This window comes from Pleurodeles waltl, chromosome 10 (genome assembly GCF_031143425.1).
Source record: "Pleurodeles waltl isolate 20211129_DDA chromosome 10, aPleWal1.hap1.20221129, whole genome shotgun sequence".
Classification (NCBI taxonomy): domain Eukaryota; kingdom Metazoa; phylum Chordata; class Amphibia; order Caudata; family Salamandridae; genus Pleurodeles; species Pleurodeles waltl.
Genome location: NC_090449.1, coordinates 675,029,657 through 675,041,863, shown reverse-complemented (window position 1 = coordinate 675,041,863; position 12,207 = coordinate 675,029,657). Strand labels below are relative to the sequence as shown.

General features: G+C 41.3%; 1 protein-coding gene across 8 annotated transcripts in view; it reads left to right on the top strand.

Moving 5' to 3' along the window:
• The window catches only part of DIP2C (disco interacting protein 2 homolog C), a 1,002,241-nt gene that overhangs the window by 690,981 nt on the left and 299,053 nt on the right, over positions 1 to 12,207 (top strand). For all 8 annotated transcript variants that reach the window (XM_069211176.1, XM_069211178.1, XM_069211177.1 and 5 more), the window contains one exon: positions 7,168 to 7,291. In XM_069211176.1, the coding sequence (XP_069067277.1) occupies positions 7,168 to 7,291 (124 nt within the window). The remainder of the gene's footprint in view (positions 1 to 7,167; positions 7,292 to 12,207) is intronic.

Sequence of the window (12,207 nt, the reverse complement as noted above, 5' to 3'; positions counted from 1 at the left end):
GGGACCATTATTTTGGTACTGAGGTCCACGGGGAATTGACCTATTCTGGGGGTACGCCTGCTGTACTAGAATTTTAGTTTTTAACTCTTTTGTTTGTTTGTCTTTTCTGTCCTTCTCTTCATGAACCCTATTCTCGTAATATTGGGCCATATTAAGTATCTCAATGGGAGTGCTTGTCGACCAGGTACTCTCAGTCAACCGAATTTTTGAGGCCACCTCAGGTGATATGCAATTTACAAATTTATCTACAAACAGCCGCATACCACCTTCGGTAGAGGTGTCTTGTCCACTAAAGTCAGTGTATGCCCTTTCAAACCGAGAGAAAAAGTCAGCAATGTGTTCGTCTTTCTTTTGTTTACATGTATCTATTCTATCCCAGTCTACTAATCGCGGGGGCAAGGACTTCTGTATAAGCGTAAGAAGTCTGTCAGGGAGAGCTACTATTAGGGCTCCCGGCTTGTCACCAGGCTTCCTGTCTTTGTCCTCGTGGTCCAGTTGATCCCAGGTACCGCCTAGCTCAACAGGATAGTCTTTCTGTATGATAGTCTTCCAGATATCCTGTGGTACAAGGGTACCAAACAACATTTTAATGTCCATGAGAGTCAATATTTGTGGACTTATTATTTGGGAAAATTCTTTATAGAAGCCGGCAGGATTCTTGCGTGGGTCAGGCAAGTGGGCTTTTAGCGCTAGGACCTCTGTTCTATCCCATTGCTGGTACACAAATTGTTGTTTCCAGTGAGCGGGCACTACCGCGGCACCCTCTCCTGTGGCTGGAACGTAGCTGGGTGGGACTTCCCTTAAGGGGTGCTGTGTTGTGTGAGTGGAAGGAATACGTGAAGGACTGGGTGAACCTGTTTCTTTATCCCTCTTGTGGTGGTATTTCTTCCTATAACTTAACAGCTGACGGAGGTAGTCCTTAAGGTCCTTTCCCTGATGATAGCCTGTGGCTACCTCCTGTTTTATTCTGAGTACTTGCAAGGGGGGATTGCTATCTAAATTTTCGTCCCATTTTTCCATTAGTATCTCACACATACGTTGTATCATGTCTGCCTGTTGTACTGCTTGAAACTGAGCAAAATTCTGCCAAATAGTCTCCAGGCTTGGCTGTGTTAAGATATATTTATGCAACATTGTGTTAATTTTCCTTTCTTCTGTCAGTTTATTGCGTCGTGGACGTCCTGGGGGAGGTGATATTGTGAGGCCATCATCGTCTGAGCTCTCGTCTTTTATTTGTAGCAAGGGGGCTGAAGCGCTTGGGGAGTCTGACCTGGGGGTCACTGGAGCTGATGCTGGGGGTCTCTGGTGTTCAGATTGTGGTGGTAGGGCAAATGTTACTGCATTCACTGGTGAACCTAATGGCTGGGGCATCTGAGCAATTGGGGGTAAAGCTGGATATATTGTTGGGGTATAAACAGGGGGGCAGTCTAGGACATCTTGCATGAGAGGATCCTTTTCGGGGTCTCTTTTCTTTTTTTCAGGTGTTTGTTGAACCACATATATCCTGTCTGTATCTAACTGGTGTCTTCTATCTATCTGGGCCCATCCCTGCTCTGCATTCTGCCGGTCATATTCTTGGGCTTTCTCAGCATCTGATTTTGCATTATGTCTCTTAGCATCCTTTGCTGCTTTAATTCGTTTTTGTCTACCCTCTTTCTGCCATAACCTGAGTGAATCAAACATACCAGGCCTACTTTTGGTTGCAAATAATCTTTCTTCTAAAAAATCAATTTTCAGTTCATCAAAAGTCCCATGCAGTGGCCACTGTAATTCAGCACTATGCCTAGTCTTTTTACGCCATATGTCAGTCCATATTATACTTCCCACCCCGTGTTTTACATACATTTCATGACAAGGAGTTCCAATTGGAGGAGCCGGACAAGACTCCTCCAAGCGGGAGTCCGCTTGACAACAAAAACAGCACCATTTCCTTAATTTACTGAATGCCGGCATTATTTTAAACAGACAGTTGTAACTTAGTATCAGTGGATGGAAAACAGAAACAACGGATGCAAATATGCAATCTATATATTATGACAGTTAATTATTTTACAAAACATCCACTGACTTCGGTCTTTGCAAAGATCGAATGACACCTACCAGACAGACACAGAAAAGACAGGGGTTAACCCTGTCCTTACCTTACTCTTGTCTTCCTCCTCAGTCAGGACTCCGAACTCAGGGCCAGCTATGTCAGGAACTCCAGTCAGGGCAGAGCCGCCGGCGCCCGTTGAGACAAAGAGGGGGGAGCACCGCTGGAGTACCGCAGGTCCACGAGGAAAAAGATACTTCCCAAATCAGTTGTGGGGCGCCCCCTTTGGTAGTCCTGCAGTGAACCTCCTCCTCCTTCCGAGCAGACGGCGGGTGCCACTGATGGAGTCCCTGTTCGGGCGCCAACTGAAGAACCGGGAAAGGCAGGCTCACCTCTCCCAGCGGTGGAGGGGACACCCTAGGCCTTCAGGGTCTCTTACCAGCAAAGAACACAACAGGCGGAGTCACGACTGATGAGGAAGAGAAAAGTTTTATTAGTAAAACAGATAATAGCTCGAGCTGAGCACAGTGTCCCAGGACAGTCTGAATGACTTTCCTACGGAGGCTGGCTGCTTCATTCTGCAGCGTACAATCTTATATAGTTAAGCTGCCCCCCTTCAGCCAGGAAGCCACCCCTCCATATCTGGCGAACACAAAAGCTTCAAACAGTTCTCCTTTTAACCCGAGAGCATCCTGCTGACGTACATACATTTGATTAGTCTTTCCTGCTTGTACTCCCACTGTCTCGGGAGTATCCTGCTAATACACGGCAAAGTGACAGTTCATTTGTCAAATGTCAGTCTTATCACAGTTGGTTTGATAATTTACGAGGATATCCCTTGCAGGAGGCCCCTGGAATGCGGTGGGAAGAGGTACAGTTCTGTTCGTGCACAATGATAAGAAGGATACAGCTGTGGCTCGGTATCCTGAAAGTCAGCTTGGTTAGATAAGTGGAGAGGCCCAGAGAAGGAAATGGTTTTACACAAAAACTGAGTTCACAGGGAAGTCAACTTACACAGTTTAAATGAAGAGTCAGCTTTGTCGAGCACATGGCAATATTAATGGAATACGCAAAAATAAAGTCTGAGGCAAATACATCTCGGATTATTATTTAACATGCCCTTGGTGCCAAAGATTAGAGGCGTTTCAAGTGTGTTGAGAATATCATGACCTTTCCTCTGAATTTCTTTGCTAAACTATGGGCCTGATTCTAACTTTGGAGGACGGTGTTAAACCGTCCCAACAGTGGCGGATATACCACCTACCGTATTACGAGTTCCATAGGATATAATGGACTCGTAATACGGTATGTGGTATATCCGCCACTTTTGGGACGGTTTAACACCGTCCTCCAAAGTTAGAATCAGGCCCTATGTCTTTTACCACTGTAACTGAAACCTTGCACCCCCTGTCTCCCTTCCCTTTGAGCAGGTGTGTGTGTGTGTGTGTGTGTTGGTGTGGGTGTGTGTGGGTGTGTGTGGGTGTTGCGGGGGAGAGATTGGGTAGCAGCCAGGGAAACTTCAGAAGCGTTTTGGATCCAGTCTATAAAAACAGCTTAACCAGTTTGTACCAGTCTTTTCCCCACCTGGCCACTAAAAACATGGACATATTTTCTTGTCTTTGTTATTCCAGCCATTGCCCCCAAAGGAGAATCAATACTGATATACTTGAACCAGTAACTCCTGCTTCATTTCAATTGAAGGGCACTGAGCGCCGGCACGGGGAGGGCCCCACTTTTGTGGGCTTGTGCTGAATGGTTGAGAACAAGCCCTCAGAACTGAATCCACCCTGCACCTGTGATCGTACTAAAAGTTAGCTGAACTGCACAGCCTGAGGAGGGGTAGCTGTCTCCTGGCCAGAAATGACACTGCATGGCCCAGCTGAGTAACGCCTGTGGAGGATCCTCTGCTGAACTGAGCCTCCCAGGATGCCTTGTGGCCCTTGCAGCCCATCGCATTAGAACGCACCAAGCACCTTAGGGAGATCGCAAGAGCTAAAGGGCCTTCCGTGTTTTGAAGTGGTCGGTCTGCGCTGTCCCCAACCTGCTTTCTCCCAACATGACCTTGGCCGTCCTGTCATCACTACTTAGAGCCCGAGACAAACCTAGGAGGTTTTTAAGAATATAAAACCATTCAGCAAGAGTCCAACATGAAGTGGCACTGAGTCCCATTAATTGGATCATTTGGACTCTGCTGTATGAATTGTGCCAATGATACCCAGGTGATCATATATCAACAGATTCCTTTGTTCGGTTTCCTTTGATTTCTTTCTTTTCTCTATGATGGCTGTCACTTCCTGGTAGGGCATGAACACCTTGATGTTCAACTCAGATAAAATAGAGCTACTCTGGATTCACCACAGCTCCCCTACTCTTATTTCATCCAAAAAAACATCTAGCCTGCAGAGTGATTTGTGGCTCATGTACCTTCAAAACTAATGAACAACCTTGGTTTGTTCTTGTGTGCTGATCTTTCCCTGGCTCTACAAGCTAATAACCTGTCATTTTTGTGCTGCCTAATACTGAAGATTCTGAGAAAATCCTGCCTCTTCTCCCTATGGCCGTTCGTCAGTTAGTAGTCCACACAACGATTTAGAATTGGTAACCTAACATAAAAGCAAAATAGTTCATATTTAACCACGGGCAGGCCCTGCAATAATGCTTAAACCAGTAACAAACACTCATTCACACATTCATTACTAGATTGCAAAGATCACCACCACGGTACAGCAAACTTGGCATACAGAAGCACCGTTTACTGTCACTGACTTTACACAGAGAAATAGTCCTCTTAATAATCATGAAGACTCTTAAATTTGAATTTGCCTTACTGTACAAACTTAGCCCCTTGAATTTTTACTTTGGTTAAATACCTTTTTCTTTTTGTTTAACTAATACACGTGACGAAAGTCCCTGGCATAAACCTTATATCCAAGTGCGCAGAATATAACAGGCTATTTATTACCTTTGTGACGTGAGTACAAATACACATGAAAAATAATGTTGGCATAAATAGTATATAGCCAGATGCGAAGAATGTAATATATACTATTTTTTATATTCACTGAGAAAGCCGAAGGTTAAACTAGAGTTATGGTAAACTTTGCATATAAGAAATTAACATTTACTTAAAAAAAATTAAAAAAAACGGAAATGCACTGAAAAATACAATAAAGTGAGGATTTGGTAACACATCAAAACTAAAAGCAACAGAAATGATGGTTAGGTCAAATAACCATGATTCACGTTCCTATCATGCACTGCTGATGAAAACTCATGATATTACTCATGACATGTTAAATGTCATAATTGATGACATCAGCAAAAGGTAGAAATACTCCGCCATCAGCAATGCGCAGCAGGTGTTAATGGTAAGGCCAGGTGCTGTGGCCAACGTTCTGTAAGCCATCAATCATCAGTGCTCATAGCCTTTAGCCAGGTGCAGTGGATGTTGCCAGCTGGATCTAGTCTTTGGCCAGATCCAGTAAGAAACCCTCAGAAGGCACCCAGTCTCCACTTTGCGCAGAGGACTTTACCACAGTGGCTGGCATACAGCCAGACCCTAAGCACACTTCTCCGCAAGCAGCCGACCCCTTATTCACATGGCATTTGGAGTTCAGCTGCCATGACTGGGCTTTGGCCAAGCCCCACACCTGTCCCTCCACATGTAATCAGCCCCCACTGTGCACGCCCTTCATCCACTGCAGTGGATGTTGGTCACAAGGCCCAGCCAACAGACAGACACTACGCTCAATACTCTGCAGGTAGCCCATCCCCACTGTGCACAACCTTCATCTCTCTACAGTGGTGGTTGGCTGCAGGTGATGGCTTTAGGCTATCACCTGCGTTTAACTGTTTTTCGAGTGGCCAGCTCTTGTGCACATGGTCATTAGCCCTACATAGTAGGATCTAATGCCTTCACCCAACACTTCGTGGATAGCCTGTCACAGCTGTGCAGCTGCGTGCAGCCTTCGGTAGTGTGCAGGTTAGGTTGCCCACAAGACCAGGAATATGACCGTGCCCTGCACCCACCCATCTCAAAGTAAGATTGTTGGCTCCTGTTTCCCCTTTTTCTATATATTTTTCTATGGCTTGCCAAGTAATTTCAATAACGCTACCATGGATGATGTCATCAGTGGTATTATCAATGATGTCATTTAACGTTAATGTTACTTTGTACACATTGTTTCATTGAGCTTGTAATTAAAGAAACCATCAAAGCAACTCCACGTGTACACATTCCAGTCAATAAATCTAACATTTTATCCCAATAGAGTCTCCATCAAGGGGTGTTATTCACATTCTACATACTCCAGCAGTTTCCAAAACATATGTGTCTGGGCCTCACGCATGCCCTCTCTGGAAAAAATAAACATAATCAGGTTCACAAAAGAGGGAGCAGGGGTGCTAGTTATGGCTGTTCTACTCAAACAATTTCTGTGGTTTTTAGGTTTTGCTTTGTGACCATTTCAGTTTTTAATTATAGTTTAAGTTCTGATCACCAAAGCTAACCACAACTGTATTGTACCTTTGTGTTATTTCAGGGGATTTCTGAGTTGTCTTGATTATTGACCACATATTGAACATCAGACATTGGCCTGCAGTCAATGCCCTGTCCTCAGCCTGCCTGAGAAACCATGTGTTTAACCGGCAGTGAGTGGCCAACCACTGTTCCACATGGCTTTAGGCTACAGTTATGGTTGGCCATAGTGGCTGGCCTTCAGCCAGACCCTACTGCCAATCCTCACTGCAAATGAGGACTGTGTGTAAGACCTGGCCATGGGCTTTGCTTTTTTCATAAATATGTTTTCAGGATTCAAGGAACCATCATAGGAATTGTGGTTCCTCGGGCCCGTGTCACTGGGTTGACGGATCCAGTTTCGGATCCACAAACCTGGGCAATAGGCCCCTATAGTTTCTTCAAGTTTGCTGTGGGTTCATGGTTCCAAATTGGTGCATAATGCACCAAATAAATAAATAAGTGTGTTATTAAAATAAGTGTTACTAATTACCTTGCAATGTTGGAAACAAATATTTAGCATGATAAAATAACTCAGCTTTTCTGATGTGCTGGAAGAAATAATCTTTAACACTGGTTAGTGTGCATTTATTTAGTTACTCTAATTCTTTTATTTTAGGATGCTGGTAGCCAACAAATCGGGTTTTTGCTAGGGAGTTGTGGTGTTACTGTGGCCTTGACGAGTGATGCTTGCCATAAAGGACTGCCGAAGAGCCCTACGGGGGAGATTCCACAGTTTAAAGGTAAATCAACAAGGACTGAAAGCAAAAGCATTGGGCAACATTACATCACTTTAGATAGGTAAATAAAGCATCAGTACTGCAAACATAATATGCTTAAAACAATGCTAGGAAGCCAAGCCCAAGGTACCTATGTTTCCAGTATATTCTAGTGAAAGTGTTTATATTTTTCTTTGAAACTGACAGTTTGCTTCCATTTAGGTAATATATAAAATAAAATGCTGTTTATTAGTAAAATATGGGAAATAAACCAGGCTGGTACACTTTGTGCACAATGCATATAATCTAGGGCCTGCACTTTTTTCAATGAAAGTGTTATGGCTAACATAAACTAAACTCTTGCAATACTTGTTTTTGAATGGAAAGGGGATGTTGGCCCAGAGCTTTAAGATGCAATTATACATTATTCACCACATCCTTTATTGATTAATAGAACATGATTAATTATAGAAGTAGTCACCAATTTACTTGTTGTACTTGGCTCCACTTTTTATTGAAATATACATTTAAAAGTTCCAGTATTTTTTCAATAGGTTTATACAGAAATAACCAGCACACGTTTCGTGAATAACGCTTGCTTCCTCACGGCTGCTGAAATAAAACGTTGCCAAAGAAAATGATAGAAATTGGCTTTGAAAGGACAATTTACCATGCTGTTAAACAAAACATCTGGCCTGTGGGGAAAAAAATCAGTGCGCGAAAAATAGTATAATTTACTACAAGCTTGACATCCACATTCAAGAACTAATGTTAGAATGTCAAATGATTACCAAAACGGAATATAAATGACACAGTTCTAAATTTTCCTAGCTCCACCTTAATAATAGTATTGTTCAAAAATTGACAATTCTAAATGTTATTGTTTTAATCTTAACTCAGTACACGTTTATGTCATAGATTACTTATTATATTCTCTAGTGATTTTATACTTGGTCATAATACTGTTAAATTAACTTGTTGGGTTTTCCCCAAAAAAGAATTCTCAAGCAAGTAAAAACCGAGGTAAACCCATACAAAAATGTCATGCTAAAATGTCAGGAATAGGGGCGGGAATTTCATGAATAAAAAAAAAAAAACATCCTACCTAATAGAAATTGTATCTGACTCATGCAAAAGTAAAACTGTCACCTTTGCTGAAACATTTAGATGATTTCTGAAATTGATCCTGAGTTAAGTTGATCAAGTTTATTAGTTGTTCGTGATACAACATCTATAAGATTGAGATAAAAATATAGACATGAAAGCTTGAATAGGCTATTCTTATAAACATGAATGCCCTTTATAACCCTTATTCCTTCATGCTCCCTGAAAAACAGAAATGCATATGTCAGGGTAAAGTGACAGGGAAGCTCCTTTGCACACACATGTATTTCTCAGTACATTGTTTACAGTTTAAAGAGCTCTGTTAAACACTATTTAAATTGACGGTGATAGAGAATGATGCTGGTGTACATGCCATTTCACCTGGAAGCGAGTTAATCCCATCTTGAATGAGTTCTGACAAAGCTAATCACTGTAACAAAAAATGGCACATCTCATGTGGTGTGAAATAGTCCCCATGGATTAAGAAATCATAGGCCTTTGGCAAAAGATAAGGCCTGAAGTAGACTCCAAATACCTCAAGGACCGTAAGTAAATTTGTCAAATTAATAATCAGACCAAATTGGAAAGAAAAAGAGGTCTTCTTTTGCACTTGAAAAGAGAGGGAAAAAAACCTGTTAACAAAATTGGCCTATCCAAAATCAAACTAATCGCCAGAAAGAGCAATGTTAATAAAACAAATACTCACTATTGCAAAGTTGAAACTCAAACTGTTGTGGAGTATGAAGCTATATTTCTGATTATTACTTCTGACTACAGAATCCTTAACTTAGAATGCTTCATAGAATTAGATTGGATCCTGAAGAGATGACAATGGTATGAGGTCCAGAGGAGTCTGGGGGGGTGGGTATGAAACTGTTGCAGCTACCCAACAAGACTCTTCTATTCAAATGATTGCATTATTGGTCAAAACCTCTGCATGTGTTGTTAAAGAATGTAAGCTTGATCCTAAGGGCTAGTGGTTCATTCGCAGGTTGAACAAGAGTTCCTTTAAAATGATTATTTGTAATCTTTATTCACCAAATAACTATGATTCAGGTATATTTAGAGACCTTTTAATGGAACTCACTACCTGGGAATGATCATTTGGTTATTTGTGAGGATGTAAACACACCTCTTGAACCAGTAAGGACTCAATCAGCCCAGCTGCATATGCAGCAGTCCAGAACTGCTTCACTACATACTAAGGACCTCTTGGTCATGCCAATGTTTGGCGATTCCTGCATGCCAAACCCGAATATACCTATTATTCTGCTAGGTACCAAGCATGCTCAACGTTAGATATTTTCCTGATTATGGAAAGGCTAATCCAAATCTTGTATTCAGCAGGCTTGTTGTTTAACAAGCCTGTAAGCTGTCGAGAATTGTGTTTTGACTGAAATCTCCTAAACAATTAAATCTACCTAAAATATACAATAAATGAAATCTCTGAATATATACCAAATAATTTACATTTAGTGCCTGTTAATATGGAGAGGCTTAGAAAGACTGATTCACAATTTTCTGATGAACAGGCTGACAGCTTTCAAAATAAGTTTGAAAGTTGTTATGGGATAGGTCCCTCAGCAGATTATATCTGATCGGAATATTGAACTTTGAGAATAACGCAAGCATGGGGAAGATTTTAGCTCTTAAAATTAAAGGACAAGCTACTAAGAACAACATCATTGACATTGATGATGTACAAGGTAAAGTCACTTGTGATAAGGGGCACATACTATTAACCTTTTGTCACTATTATTCCAGATTGTACAAGCAAATGAGACATTCATCAATTTTTAGTTATTAAAACATACATCAAGATAGCCAAACAGTATAAAATCTCAAACACAGCGCAGGGCACTGGAACTGCCCAGGATGAAACAGGGACTTGAAAAGGTTGCCTAGAAGCCCCTTGCCGGGAAAGCCACAGGAAAGGATTTGATTCCATTAGAATTTTATAAGACTTTTTTCAAATCTGGGGACCATTAATGCTAACGTTTAATTCAATTGGCAAAAGCAGTTTTGAAATACCCCCGTATTGGAGGGAAACTGATATTGCGGTATTTCCTAAAAAAAAAAGATAAAAATCCACTTGGTTACTGCAAATACCGCACAGTCTTTTTAATCAATGGGTACTCTAAAATATATGCAAACATTTTGGCTGGATTGAACACTGGGTTAATCTCATGCAACACGGCTTTGTCACCAAAAGGGATATCACTCATCATACAAATCTCATTACTCGAGATTCCTACTGTACAGGGGATGGAAGCCAGTACTTCTTCAGTCCGAGAAGGCGTTTGACTGAGTCTCAAGGCCATTCTTCTCTCAGGTTATGGGTAACCTAGTATTTGATCCTTTACTTATAAGCAGGATTAAACTCTATACAGTGGTCTAAGAGCCACAATTTAGAATTATAATGGGAGCAAAATAAAATGCCAGTCAAGATTTCACTCTTTCACCCCTGCTGTTGACACTATACCTTGACTCCTTACCTAAATCTTTTAAAACATTTTCCAGATATACTGCCTCCAATAATAAATGGCCAATATTGAAAATTTTAAACATATGCTGATTGTACCTCCCTAGCTACTCCTCTCCCCGCCAAATACTCTCTACCTCGCTCTCTCTCTCCCCCTCGCTCCCCCTCTTGTTCCCTCTCTCTCTCTCTCTCTCCTCTGCCAAATTCAGGGATACCTAGGGGTATATCCACAATTCAAGAAGGACAAAAGGTCTATGTAACAGAAAACAGAGCCTACCTCTCGAGTCTCATTATGTTACATCTACTACCTATCTTGGGGTTAAAATCCCAGGAAAGAAATGCTAAACAGCTTAACCAAATGGAGTAGGTTACCCTTAAGTATCCACGATAAGGGACCTTATTTCTAAGAAGTTGAAGATACCTAAACAAATGCTTTATACATCACATTGGCACAACTGTAGTCTACCTAGTTTCTTTCACAAATATCTTTATTAATCAATGATTCAGCACACAGTTAAATAGCGTAGGCCAGCTCTTTGACAATAATATACTCAAATACTTTAGTGCCATCTCCCCTCAATTATTAATACCAACCACTGGGTTTTTAAGTACTTACAAATGTGAGAGATTTGTTTAAAAGAAATTAACAGTGGAGATATGCAACTTTTGCATTTATTGCTGTAAGATTTAGCTTTATTTTCATCCACAGCCCAAAAAAGCATTATCCACCATTGTTTATCATCTTTTAATGGATGATAATTTACAACATCTGGCTGATCATTGGACTGTTGAACTGGACACACTATCTAAGCATATTACTAGAGAATAACTAATCTCCAGTATCACTAATTGTCACAAGTACTTACAAACATCCAGGCTAATGATTCGTCATTGCAAACTCATTCAGAACATCTATCATTCTCCTGGAAGACTACATAAATGGGGCTGTAAATGTGATTCTATTTGTTTTCAAAGTTTAGACCTAGACACCACCCACATTTTTAATAACTCCGGAGTTTTTGGACTCTGTTATTCCAAGAAATCAGCATGCTATGCTGATCAATATTAACTTTTTTCCAACATCGGCAACTATTATACTTGGATCACTGCTAATGGTCTTCCCACAGAGTACTAGGTAAATGATGGTGGTGATCGCCTCAGCCAGAATATTAATAGCCCGTAGATGATTGAAAAATAACCCCCGACTTGACTACGTAAAGCCCCAGAAGCAACGAAGCAGAGCCCTCATATAAGCGCGATCCCCTGTGCGCAGGGTTAAGATTTTTTCCTTACGCTGCTTCCTGCATGGATCTGGAGTTTTGATCCCAATTTCGTCGGCCTTCCGACAACTCAA